This window comes from Hyla sarda, chromosome 8 (assembly GCF_029499605.1).
Source record: "Hyla sarda isolate aHylSar1 chromosome 8, aHylSar1.hap1, whole genome shotgun sequence".
In the NCBI taxonomy this organism is placed as follows: Eukaryota; Metazoa; Chordata; class Amphibia; order Anura; family Hylidae; genus Hyla; species Hyla sarda.
In genome coordinates, this window is record NC_079196.1 from 106118943 (window position 1) to 106133532 (window position 14590).

Below are 14590 nucleotides of genomic sequence, written 5' to 3' on the forward strand. Positions count from 1 at the left end.
TAAAATTTAAACACGAAACAGGGGTAAAATCTTTGATACATGCCCCCCATTGAGCATAGATTCAAGCCTCCTTTCTAATCAACATGTGCACGTCCCAGTATATATATATCAGCGTTTCCCAAGCAGGGTGCCTCCAGCTGTGGTCAAACTACAACTCCTCACCCTGTCATTGATCACAGCACTGACAAATCCCATATATTACTGTTTAGGTGCAATTCTACAATGAGATGGATGTAAGTAACCATTAGGCATTGTGTTCATACATTGCAGAAACCTGTTCACCCCCATGCAGCTGAAGACCTGTCGCCTGGGCATGCATGCAGCAGGTAGATGTGGGGTGCAGTCCCCCCTGATCCTGCCCTCAGATCTCTATCCCAGTGCAGATAAATGGGATTTGTCAGTGCTGTGATCAGTGACAGGGTGAGGGGCGGGCTGTGTGTAGTCTTGTAGCTCAGCCTCCCTCTCCTCACTGCACATGCTGCTCTCTCTGTATAAGGCAGCAGCAGAGTAGCTGGGAGGGAGCAGACACAAGGAGCCAGCCTCAGAGAGCACACTCCTCATCATCCTCACAGTGCCTGACCCCAACCAAAGACAAGCTAGGCACTGCTACTAGAAGACTGCACTGGCCCCTGTCTCCTCACTGTGTCTAGGGGCAGGAAAGTCTTCTGTATCCCTGAGCATAATTGTGGATATTACCCCATCTCCCAGGAATACCATCATCCTCACCCAGGACCTTACTGGCATTTTGCACATGCAGAAGACAAGCACTGTCCAATGTAAATGACTTATTGACAGGGGGAAGTGAAGAGGTTTTTTGTGTTGTTTCACAATGGATATCCTTGTGCTGGTGTTTGGAGTTATGTATCTGCACTTTTCAGCATGCACAGTGTCAGGACAAGAAGGTAAGACAGTCTTGTAGATGTGATCATAGTGCAGGGAGCTGGGATGAAAGCCTCTGCTCCTCTGCTGTCTGTTCTTCTGGAGACAGTCTCTTGCTGGATGTCACATCTGGAGTGAATCAAAGCTTTAAAAATACTACAAAGCCTTGTGCGGGGCTCTTCATGTTGGGAAGCTGAGGATGGCTCCCCTGAGTTTTACCTACAGTCCTGCCAGAGTGCCATGAATCTTTAATAGGAACTTGATAGCCATGCCAATGAGATGCAGTGCAGGCAGAGAGGGTGGCATGTAAGGGGCATGGTGCTGGCCATGCGCGTGTGATCCCTGGCACAAGTGGGAGCTGTGGGGCAAGTCTGGGGAAGGAGGTGAAGCAGGCAGAGAGTGAAGTTACTGCAACTCTTCAGGTGTTTACTGGAGATACAGGAGGTGCCAGGGGAAAAAAAGGGGGTACAGGGCAAACATAAGGGAGTGAAAAAGATAACATATTTCCTTTATGACCATATCATGGCATAACATGGGCACCAAGATCAGTATGACTGCAAAGCGATTCTCACCAGGAGATCGGTATTCCAGAAGAGTTCTAATAATATTTACATAGTACTGTAGTAATGTATTAAGAGAAATGTACAGTATAAATATTGTAACACTGTAGGGACTTGTGGGAATGTCTCTGCTCCAGAATCCTAAAATATTTTATCTGCACCAGGAAACAAACATATATAATTCCTTACCATCAAAGCTGTAGGCAGAATATTGCCCCCCCCACCATAATAGAGAGCAGTGTTTCTCAACCAGAGTGCCTCCAGCTGTTGCAAAACGACAACTCCAAGCATGCCCGGACAGCCTTTGGCTGTCCGGGCATGCTGGGAGTTGTCGTTTTGCAACAGCTGGAGGCACTCTGGTTGGGAAACACTGATACAGAGCCAGGGCTTAGATACTATATGTGATTCCAGGGCTGTACCAGTAACCAGTCAGATGTGTATCCTGCAATGAAGTATTGATTCCCATTATGTAGAGTGACACACTGTACAGGATGTCACATCTCCATACTGGGGATTCTTTTGCTGCAATCCACAAGGAATCTTCTATCTCAATAAAGGGTTGTAAATGAGATTAGCCCCTATTGTATTGGAGTAGACTATACCGCTATCTGGTGTGATGGTACAATGTAACAAAGCAGTAACAAAGCCCACCAAGTCTTCAATTGACGCTATCCAGAGTAAGATAACAGGAGATTTGCTAATCAATGGTGGACAATACACATTTACATATTTCATGACTGCATGGCATTGTTTACTACATGGCACTGTGCCATTTCACCTGGAGTGTTGGGGACATGATAGCATAGTGTCTAAGAGGTAGCATATGGAGTTGGGTCCCAGTCTGCAGTTCACCCTGATCATAGTGGGTGTAGAGAGGGTTTGCAGAGGCTTGAACACTAGTTGAATACATGGTAGGCGTTGGATGGTTAGAAGCCTAATGTCAGATCTTCCCTTTCGTGATCGCCTCCCCCTCACACACTCCCTTCCAGCTAGCTTCCAGTGTACCATGGGTGGAATCAAATATTAATAATGGTGGTGAGCTAACCCTTCTTAAAGGATTCCTTCCTCTTATACATGGTGCTAATGTTCTGGAAGAGCTGACAAACATGAAGTCATTTCCAGGGACTGAAATGATCCTATCCAGTCTTGCCAATAATTATGGAAATGTTGTTACATTTCTCTGCGTTTTTATTCTGCGTCTTGGTCAAGCACCCATCCATTGAACTGATTTCCGGCATGTTGGTAAATCATTTTCATAGACAGAGTTCAGGGCATGCTATCATTGATCTGTAGAGTCAAGTGGATATCCAGTCCTCAGTAGGATTTGTTCAGGTATGGCCATCGATCGAAGGCCATATGTAACAGGTAGAGGGGCTTCTTTCTGGCATAGAAAGGGGCAATAACCCACTGACCGGAGAGGGGCTATAGCCCACATATCAGGGGCTAGACATAAGTCCATCATTTAAATGACAACACATAGGGCTCAGCAATGACATGAAACCACAAATTGCAGAACTGGCAGAAGAGAAAATGAGCCCTGCGATTTCAGAAAGAGGATTATCCATCTCGGTGTTGGAAATGGGATTTCACAAGGCAGTGGCATCTTATGATCCCTGGCTAGCTAAGTGGCTTTGGCAATCATCCTTCTTTGACGATCCCCATGTGATTAAAAACTTTAAAGGGTGGAAAACACGCCTGGGGGTGCCTGAGCCATAAATACCCATCTTGTCTGCTCTCTCCACATCTTCGCACAGGGACAAGCAGCCTATTTTCCTTTGGCTGGCTGAATTATGTTGTGGAATAATTGGATCATAAAGCCATGTAAGATTCTTATTTGATCAAAGGCTGGCCACCTGGCTTTCTATAGTGATAGCTTATGCAGAAACTGTCCTGATTTCTACAAGCCCCCTGGTTTCACCTAGAATAACCTGCTCAGTTCTCCAGTACAATATACTCGTGCTGCCACCATGTAGCTATTATCGGGGATAGTACAGGAATGATAGAGCCTGCTATAGGAAAGGTTATTCCCCTTGGGTCATGATATACGTCTATGCCTCTGCTTCTGTTATATAGGCAGATTATTTATCTGTGAGTGGGCTGCAAAGCTCATTTCTGGGCAGCAGATTTAGTGCCTCATCTTACTGCTGCTCTCAATCATTTATATTGCTATCACTTTATTGACCCTTTTTGAATTCATTCCTTAAAATAAGGTCATACGCAGTGTCAGGGTAATGTCTCATATACTGAAAGATAGGCAGAGTTTACTTGGTGGAGGTTGCATTAGGGTTGATCTTCCTCTACAGACATGTCACAAAGACGGATCATGGTTGGACAGTTGAGTGGTTTGGCAAACAAACTGGTTATCTCAATAATGTTAACTTGTTGGGTGGAATTGATGTATGAAACCAATGTTTATCTCAGACTGTCCATTCATCAAATGACTGATAGCCACTCTTTGAAGAAGTATATCATGCCAAGAGTGCAAAGAGCTTTTTATTCACTTGTTGTTTTTATATGTATTATAGTTTTGCTCAATTATTGTTTTGTAGGCATGTTGTGGATTTTGGGTAATTTTTTTGCGCTGCCCTGATGTATAGTACATTGGCTACTAGTACAGTGTAGACCGCTTTCCATTATTATACACAAGGGATATCTCTTGGGCCATTAACTGATCAGTTCTGTAATGAAGCTCCAGAAATAGAGCTGCTCTGTCCATACCATGTGGAGACCCTCCTCACTGTGTCATCCTGCCTAGATTTAGTTTTCACACTTATCTCTTCTCATTAAGCCTGACAGCTGTGTCCTGGTTAACCCATTTATTACCATAGAGTTATAGGCTTGGGGACATCTGGGGTAAACCATTTAAAGCTCCCTTTGGGAGATTCAAAATAGGTTTTCCTGTATAGGAACGAGGAGAGCTTTCCGACCACCCGATAGCAAAGAACCCGTGGCAAGAGAATAAAGCAAATTCCTTTTCAAACGGGCCCAGAGCTAGTCAGCTCAGAAACACTGCAACACCATATGGATACAGTTTCCTTTAGAATGTTTTGTCTTCTGTTTAGAACTTTAGTTTTCTGGTCATAATTTGTGCGATAGGACACTTAGTCTGATATTAATATAAACTTCTACAGACCCGTATTACTATATTATATGATAAAAAAAAAAAAAAGAATATGTAGCTATGAAACTATATGCCTACTGATGTGTGTGTGTTTGGAATTTGTCAAAATGGGCAATTTATAATATTATTATTATTACTATTGTTGTTATTATTATTAATTATAATAATAATACACACATTTTCTATATCATCATAAAGAAAGCAGTTACGGACTTCCTCAATAAGCCTCACTTAAGTCAAAGTAAGAGGCTCGAAAAGCAACATAAATGGGCCTTCCAATGGAATCTTTAATGTTCCCCAAATCTGATGTAGGGTTATACTTTAATTTCTTGGCTTCTGGTAGGACAGTCTTCCCATATATATATGTATATATATATATATATATATATATATATATATATATATATATTTTTTTTTTTATAAATATCCAAAAGTGATAACCCTATAACTGGGGGAGCAGTCATTGGTATTAGAACTTATAAACTCTACTGATAGACGGCGTTGAATACTTAGTTTAAGTCACAGCGCCACCTAGGCTTTAAAGCAGTTAATGTTTCAGGGCTAGGGAGGGGACAATACCTTTAGGGCAGTATCCAGTTACACTTTAGATCAGCAAAGAATTGATCTAGGAAAATGTGCCTTTAAGCCTTAAAAACACAATGTCAATGTGGGGACATCATGGACAGGGGATAATAGCTGACATACGTATGGCAAAGCAAGCGTAATGCTTATAATACAGAATACCCGATTATTCCAGCTCGTGACGGACAGGTGCCAAGTTACTAAAGTGAATCTTATTCTATCGGTGAAGAAGTAGGGAAAGCAATGGTCGCCTTATCTAAGCAGTATTATTGAGCTAGTTTTCAGCACTACTGTACCGTCATGTAAAGTATGCCCCTACTCGTCGACCTTGTTCTTGACGTTCTGTAGCAGGTGGTCAATAGAACCACCATGAACAGCTTTCCCCACCTGGCCTCAAATGATCAGAGTCACATCTCACTGTGGTGTGCATGCACCCGTCACATCCCATCAATCTCAATGTGTTTTCCATAAGGAAGCTGCATTGTAATGGCGGTGATGTATTCTCCAGATTGAAGCCGTATGTTCACCAGTTGATAGGTGATTCATGCCCTTAGAAATAGAATACATATGTTGCCGGGCTTCACGTTATAATAGATTTTGAGTTCAGGGGGAGATCTTCTGACCTTATCTACCATTTGTTTTATTCAGCTCGGCTGATCATATTCACCAGAGACTGTATACCTATATAGTTACCGGACTTGACAAGAAAATGTATTTCTTGCATGTACAATGATAGTTATGGAAGGTGGTTTGAGATGCAGATTTACCACTTACAATATTTTTCGAAATCATTTGCTTTGTATCCCATTCCTCATATGGAAACATTTGCAATAGATTTGAATATCCCATCTGTAGTAGGCCGCATCTTTATTTTGTACTAGTAACTGAGGCAGTGTTTCTCAAGCAGTTTGCCTCCAGCTGTTGCAAAACTACAACTCCCAGCATGCCCGGACAGCCGAAGGCTGTCCGTGCATACTGGGAGTTATAGTTTTGCAATAGCTGGAGGCACACTGCTTGGGGCAACTTTGACACAACAGCTTTTTGCAACAGCTGGAGGCACACTGCTTGGGGCAACTTTGACACAATAATGTTTTATAATGTTATACTGGGAATGATGTTTTGTTTTTCGCTATATTAAACGGATATTTCCCTTATCCACTGACTTCCTGTTTTTTTTCCCAAGTCGAGTACAAATGACTCTATAGGAAACTCCACTATTGAACTCCTTCCTGGTATAAAAATGCTGCTCTATACAAGCCGTAAAGTAGCTCACAATGCCATTTTCTTTCGACAATAGCCGTATTAGAATAAAGGACGGCTTTGTCTTTCAAGGGTAGGCCACGGAATATGTCTTTAACAACTTTACATCCTCTGTTAAAGTGAACTTAGTATGAAAACGTTCACATTGTTATGGACACCTGCAGTAGCTTAGCAAAGCCTGCAGGTGGCGTTGCTTCTATTTGTGCCTATGATAAGGACAGCTCAGAGTCTTAGAGCTCGCCATATGCAGCAAGAACACCTTAAATGAACATACCATGTAGCCTGAACAGACCATTCCGATGGCTTTCTAATAATATAATAATATTTTTTTTCAAGTTACACTCTTTCATTACCAGCAACTTTTTTTTAAAGCTGCATTATTATTATCACTTTCATTGTAAGGAGACAAGCCCACGGTGTTATACTGCTTAAAGGAGGTTATCTAGGAAAAAACTTTTTTTTTATATCAACTGGCTCAAGAAAGTTAAACAGATTTGTAAATTACTTCTATTAAAAAATCTTAATCTTTTCAGTACTTATGAGCTGCTGAACTTGAGTTGTTCTTTTCTGTCTAAGTGCTCTCTGATGACACGTGTCTCGGGAACTGCCCAGTTTAGCAAAGCAAAGCAAATCCCCATAGCAAACCTTTTCTACTGTGTGCAGTTCCCGAGACAAGCAGAGATGTCAGCAGAGAGCACTGTTGCCAGACAGAAAACAACAACTCAACTTCAGCAGCTGATAATTATTGAAAGGATTAAGATTTTTTAATAGAAGTAATTTACAAATCGGTTTAACTTTCTGGAGCCAATTGATATAAAAAATTTTTTTTTTCCTGGAATACCCCTTTAACCATTTTTCTTCAGCGGGATGTTTTAGTATGTTAGAAAGTGCAGGAGTTTGATAAGAATAATGTGCCCACCCGTGCCCTTATAGATACTGTAATCCGCATGTGCATTGCGTCAGAGAGAATTAATATAATTGTGCCCTGCAGGTTCTACCCATTAAGTCACTTAGCGGGTGGCTCAGGTGTTGCTTTAAAAGATTAACCCAATATTTGCATCTTTTCCACAGGTCTTGCAGCGTTACTAACTGAAATGCATGTAAATTAGGACTTAAAACTACTTTGTACGGAATATCAAGAGTAAAAAGTCTAGATCGGAGGTGATGATAGCAGATAGTGCAATGCAAGGAAGCATGGGTTAAAGGGGAACTCCGGTGGAAACAAGTTGAAGACAAATGTTTTCAAATCAACTGGTGCCAGAAAGTTAAACAGATTTGTAAATGACTTCTATTTCAAAATCTTAATCCTTCCAGTACTTATCAGCTGCTGTATGCTCCAGAGAAAATTGTGAAGTTCTTTCCAGTCTGACAACAATGCTCTCTGCTGACACCTCTGTCAGTGTCAGGAACTGTCCAGATCAGAAGCAAATTCCCATAGAAAACATCTCTTGCTCTGGACAGTTCCTGACATGGACAGAGGTGTCAGCAGAGAGCACTGTTGTCAGACTGGAAAGAACTTCACAAATTTCTCTGTAGTATATCTGTGGTATACAGCAGCTGATAAGTACTGGAAGGGTTAAGATTTTTAAATAGAAGTGATTTACAAATCTAGTAGACAAAGTGAATCAGCTCACCCGAGCCTCCAGTGCACGTCAATCCTCAAGACAAGTAGCACAACAGACGAAAGAGCCAACACATTAAAATCCGGAGTTTATTGATATCTTATTAAAATTTCCATAGAAAGGCCTTTCTATGGAAATTTTTTATAAGATATCAATAAACTCCGGATTTTAATGTGCTGGCTCTTTCGTCTGTTGTGCTAATTTACAAATCTGTTTAACTTTCTGGCACTAGTTGATTTGAAAAGATTTTTTTCCACCGGAGTACCCCTTTAAATCTCTGGAGGTGTCTAGTAATGGAAGCAGCAGGACTTTCCTCATATAGATCCTGTGAGCTGCAAGTTCAGTTCTGACTTTAAAAACTTAAGAGAATCCGAGCCTGGACACATTTCCATGGCTGACACAAAGAACGCGAGCCTTCTGTATTAAATAATGAAAAGCGTCCCGCTTCCTTCCCATGCTTCCTGTTTGATTTGCAGACGTCCAAAATCATTGTCTTATGGAGCACAGAAGAAGAAAGTGAAAACATTATTTAGAATAGTATTCATTTACTTCTGAATGGAAATCTGTGCACATAGAGACAAGGATGATATAATAATAATTTTATTTATTTATATAGCGCATACAGATTCCGCAGCGCTATCACTTTTATTGTGGAGAAAATCTGTATGAAGCTTATGTGGACTGTGAAGCCAGTAAAGTGCAGGAGCACTGTGCAGATCCCAGTTGTATTTAGTAATAGTTGTGTAAAAGGACATGTTGTATTAAAGGCAGATTAGAAACTCATTTCTGGAATATGAACAAATATTTTTTTTTTTTTTTTTGGGGGGGGGGATTTAGGGGGTTGGCTCATTAAGACAACCATTTTTTATACTGACATCAATTCAGTTCATTACCAAGGGTCCTGAAAGAGATTAGCGAATATAGCTGGGAAGTTGAGGTCAGTCGTACATTACACGGAAATCTAGTATTACATGCTGGCCAGTCAGATGAATGGTCATCTTTGTTATCCTGGAAGTCCACCCTAAGAAATCTGTGTGCCCTAATAGGCTACATGGAAAGGGGATATCTTCATGAGATCCTTAATCTATGTTAGCCCATTCTCTCACGTTCAGAGGGAACATTGTACTAAAATGTATTAATACATGATGTTTTCTCACTCTTGCTTTAATCTGCATGACCTTTATTGATGGCCTATCCTTAGGCAGTCAGAATATTATTGGTGGGGGTCCATCAGGAACCTTATGATCAGCAAAATAATGGAGCCAAAGCATTGACTGGAGCTCTGCCATTGTCCTTCATTGTGTATCCATCTACATAACCATACCTATGGGTGTGGCTGTGGATGGCACTGCTTCTCAGTTTCATTTATCCTGTTTACTTGACTTGGCAAAGCTGCAGTACCAGGTGCTGTGCCTGCATAAACAATTATGGGGCCATAGAATGCCAGCAAGCAACATGTTCTCTTTGTTCTGCTGAGCCATGGAGGTCCTGGGGGGTCAAACTACCATGTCAGACCATTATATTGCAAGTCTCAGACAGTCCCCTTAAATACTATATATGGAAAAATAATGGCCCTCACTAACTTAGCAGTGGATACATAGATAGACTGAATACTTCACACAGTTGTCTCGCTTTTCCTTTGTGCTGATCTATACTCGACTAAAGAGACAGACTGTAGACTGCCATAAACCGGGTGATGGGACGCCAGGAGAGATGCAAGGAATTTGGAATCCCCACTTGTAGTTCTGTCCTATTTTTGAGTCACTCTTGTAACTACAATATATTAGGTTTTTGCAGTTTATGCAATTCCCCTGTATTTAATGTACTCTGCCTTCCAGCTGTTCTTTTTGAATTGAATCAACAACATATCAAACAATAAAAGATTATCTAACGCAATAATAAACACGTAAATACATTTGTGGAATACATTTTAAGAGCCATTGAATGGTAAAGCCCAGAAAACCAAGCCGGTGCTTATACCAAAATGGAGGCAACAGCTGGCAAGTTGTGAAAATAAAGCACAATGAGATTAAGGAAGAAAATAATGCAGTAGAGTTGTATTGGGTTATTATTAGGGTATGGGATATGTGTATCCAGTTACAGATTATTACAGAGCTCCAAAAATATGTGATTACAATGTGTCACTCTAAAGAGCGGGAGACCTATGGGGTGACCCCAGTAGCAGAGTGTTCTTGACAATACAATGTTGCAAAGCATTGTGGTCTTGCACTGTAGAGACCCTCACAGAATAAAACGTTTCTTTCTGGGGGTTTAGGAAACTGTCAAGTACAGATAAGGCTCTTGATCTAATCCCTTGGGGGATACCAGTTTGTATTAAAAAGGAAAAAATTAATTTCTAACTACTGGGATGGCTGCCAAATTATGTGACCTTACAACGGTACAGCTGCAGTGTAAAAATAAACCTTCAATAAGTGAAATCTGTGAATCCCACCAGAGTCGATAGCAAGAACAGAGCGTGTTTAAGTCTCCTTTTCCTCTGGGGAAGGGTGGGCTGAGCGCTGCTGTAGAATATCCTACAGTTCCCTGTTCTCACAATGACACATTGTAGCACAAGATATATAATTACACATTGTCTACCAAACTGGACAGGCTTTCGTGGAAAGATAGTGAGGCGAACAGTGATATAACTGTCAAAGGACGTAGCTATGTGTTCTGCGCTATGTAAACTAGAAAAAAAAAGGAAATATGTAACAAAAAAATGCCACAAATAGACTGGTTAACAAAACAAAAAACATTTAAATGTATAAAAATATACACTTACATACGGCTACATATATTAGGGTTAGTGAATTAACTCAATCACAGAAGTAAACAGGAAATAGCTACTTATTTGCTAATTTCTTGAGAACTGTTGAAATATTTCTAATGATGTAACATTTCTGTCTATACAGTATAGTGTATGTGACTTTGTAGGTAACTGATACTTGTGACAAAGGGTAAGTGACAGACTACTGGGGTTTACCGAAAAGTCCCGGAATGCATTTGAGAATCCTTCATCAAGTCCTAAGTGTCCCTCTCTAATCATTTGAAGTGTCAGAAGGAAAGTACTGTGATCTGACTCTTCAGCGTGGTCCCTGTACAAACACGTCGCTGCAATATGTCAGGCTACCTGAGTGATCATATTGCAAAGTGCTTTTTTTTTTTTTTTTAGGACTAAGCATAAGGCTGGATAAACTAACAAAACATTGGTTTAGGTATGACGAAACAGCTAAGTAAACACACCTAATTTACACACCCTTTTACCAGCCCTGAAAATAACATCTGAGTTCATAGCAATGAGATAAGTATGTCCATAGTAGCTAACAAATTTTGTGTGTTTGTTTTTGTCTCTGGTTAGATTGGGCCCTATGTTTCTCCTTTGACCCACGTGTGTGGTTAAATTGGCCCTCATGTGATTTGATTGACTCTTGTGCAGTTATATTGGCATTTTCATGGATAGCGTTGATTTATTCTGAGGTTGAATTGGTCTTTGTATGGTTTGACTGGTCTTTGCATAGATATATGGATTTTCATGGTTAGACTGGTCCTTGTGTGGTTAGATTGGTGTTTGTATGGTTAGACTTGTTGACTTGTTCTTGAGTGAACAGATTGGTCTATGTGTGTTCAATGGTCTTCCTAAGGTTAATTTGCTTTTCGCGTGGTTAGATTGGTCTTTGTATAGGTAGGTTGGTCTTTGTGTATCTTAATTGCCCATTGTTTAATGATATTGGTCTGTGTTTCATTTGATTGATCTTTGTATGGTTGGATTGGCCTTTGCATGGTAAGATTGGTCTCTGTATGGTTAGATTAGTCTCTGTATGATTAGATTGGCCCTTGTGTCATTAGATTGGGCTTTGTATAGTAAGAGACCATACAGTGACCAATCTAACTAAACGAAGGACAGTCTATCCCAGTGATTGCAAACCTTTTTGAGCCCGAGTGCCCAAACCGTAAAGCACGCCAAATTTTTTTCCCCTCAAAGTGCCAGCACAGCAATTAAATCAGAATACTGAGGTTTAAGTTTAGAAAAAAACAACTCATACACTTGCCATAACTAATTAATATATTTTGTTTTATAGTTCCCCCACATTAGGTTGTAGTTCCCCCACATTAGATTGACAGCACAGTTCCCCCAAATTAGGCTGGCAGTATAAGTCCCCCCATATTAGGTTGTAGTTGCCCCACATTAGGTTGTAGTTCCCCCACATTAGGTTGGCAGTATAGTTCCCCCATATTAAGTTGGCAGTATAGTTCCCCCACATTAGGTTGGCAGTATAGTTCCCCCACATTAGGTTGGCAGTATAGCTCCCCCATATTAGGTTGGCAGTATAGCTCCCCCACATTAGGTTGACAGTATAGCTCCCCCACATTACGTGCAGTATAGTTCCCCACATTAGGTGCAGTATAGTTCCCAACATTTGGTACAGTATAGTTCCCCCACATTAGGTGCAGTATAGTTCCCCACATTAGGTGCACTATAGTTCCCCCCACTTAAGGTGTAGTATAGTTCCCCCCAAATAAGGTTCAGTATAGTTCCTCCCACATAAGGTGCAGTATAGTCCCCCCCCCACATAAGGTGCAGTATAGTTCTCCACATTAGGTGCAGTATAATTCCCCCACATTAGGTGCAGTATAGTTCCCCCACATTAGGTGCAGTATAGTTCCCCCACATTAGGTGCAGTATAGTCCCCCCCCCACATTAGGTGCAGTAAAGTTACCCACATTAGGTGCAGTATAGTTCCCCCACATTAGGTGCAGTATAGTTCCCCCACATTAGGTGCAGTATAGTTCCCCCACATTAGGTGCAGTATAGTTCCCCCACATTAGGTGCAGTATAGTTCCCCACATTAGGTTCAGTATAGTTCCCCACATTAGGTGCAGTATAGTTCCCCCCCACATAAGGTGCAGTATAGTTCCCCATATTAGGTGCAGTATAGTTCCTCCACATTAGGTGCACTATAGCTCAACACATTAGGTGCAGTATAGTTCCCCCCCACATAAGGTGCAGTATAGTTCCCCCCACATTAGGTGCAGTATAGTTCCCCCACATTAGGTGCAGTATAGTTCCCCCCACATAAGGTGCAGTATAGTTCCCCCCACATAAGGTGCAGTATAGTTCCCCCCACATAAGGTGCAGTATAGTTCCACCCACATTAGGTGCATTATAGTTACCCCACATTAGGTGCAGTATAGTTCCCCCACAGTAGGTGCAGTATAGTTTCCCCACATTAGGTACAGTATAGTTCCCCCACATTAGGTGCAGTATAGTTCCCCCACATTAGGTGCAGTATAGTTCCCCCACATACGGTGCAGTATAGTTCCCCACATTAGGTGCAGTATAGTTCCCCCACATTAGGTGCAGTATAGTTCCCCCACATTAGGTGCAGTATAGTTCCCCACATTTGGTGCAGTATAGTTCTACAGGCCATAGCAGTAGGTCCTGGGACCGGAGGAGCGGTGGTCAGAGCACTGAAGATGACACAGGGATGTCCCGAATGGACTGATGGCGACCTATGGCCACGTGCTCACAGAGAGGGCTCGGCGTGCCACCTGTGCTCGGCGTGCCATAGGTTCGCCATCACTGGTCTATCCAAAAAAAAGCCAGGCTAATCATCCAAGGGTCAATCTAACCATGATTATACCACATTGTATGGTTTGCTTGGCCCTTGGTTAGTTAGATTGGCCTTTGTATGTAGATTGGTTCTTGTGTGTTTAGATTGATCATCATTGTATAAGTAGATTGGTCCTTATGTGGTTAGATTGGTCTCTGTATGGTTTAATTGATTCATGTGTGGATAGATTAGTTAGATCTGCTTTTGTGGTTCAATGAATCTATATATTATGTTGATTCTTGTATTGGTAGATTGGCTTTTGTTTGGTTAGATTGTTTTCTGTAATTCTCCATGTTCTTGCTTAGTTATATGTGACATCTTGTATTTTCAGTTTCAAGGTTTTTTATGACTCTAGGAATATTTGCAGTGAGTCAGCCTGCATATGATGATTTGCAGTATATCAGCATGTGCAGAGCGTTGTTCAGAATATATAATATCTACTACAGAGCTAAAACAAAGCAGACACACTGTGCTAGACACCATATCCCCCTGTGTGTCCTGGACTGGAGAGAGCCCGACTGGTGAACGTACAGAGAATGGAGGCTTAACAGTGTTAAGTGTCTCTCCTGAGGTTCAGATCTCCCTAGAAAGGGTTTTCTGGATATTTGATAGAATAAAGAAAAGCATCTCATTGTGGGGAAAATGTGATGTAATGTCTCTGCTGCTTCATCCACCAGGCATGTGATATGGATTTTTTACATGCTCCTGCCAGGAAAGTGTGGAGTGGTCACTTAGTTAATTCCAATTAATAAAATATGGATTTATGATGATTTTGCTTCTGTCTTCGCAATTCTGCCCTTGCAAAATCTACAGTATATTCCTTTCATAGTAGGCTACTGATCCTTCCATTTTATGGATACTAAATGTCTGACCATTTAATCACTCTTCTGACATGCTAGTAAAACAGCTCAGTAATAAAGACTGACCTTCACTCAGGTCACCATTTAGCCATAT

At 41.2% G+C, this 14590-nt stretch overlaps 1 protein-coding gene across 2 annotated transcripts in view; it reads left to right on the plus strand.

Annotated features, from left to right (window-relative positions):
- Window positions 1–484: 484 nt before the first annotated feature.
- The window catches only part of NRP2 (neuropilin 2), a 112660-nt gene continuing 98554 nt past the window's right edge, over window positions 485–14590 (plus strand). Inside the window, exon 1 of one of the 2 annotated variants that reach the window (XM_056536196.1) lies at window positions 485–902. In XM_056536196.1, the coding sequence (XP_056392171.1) occupies window positions 830–902 (73 nt within the window). In that variant the 5' untranslated portion in view covers window positions 485–829. The remainder of the gene's footprint in view (window positions 903–14590) is intronic. The other variant, XM_056536197.1, reaches the window with a different exon arrangement.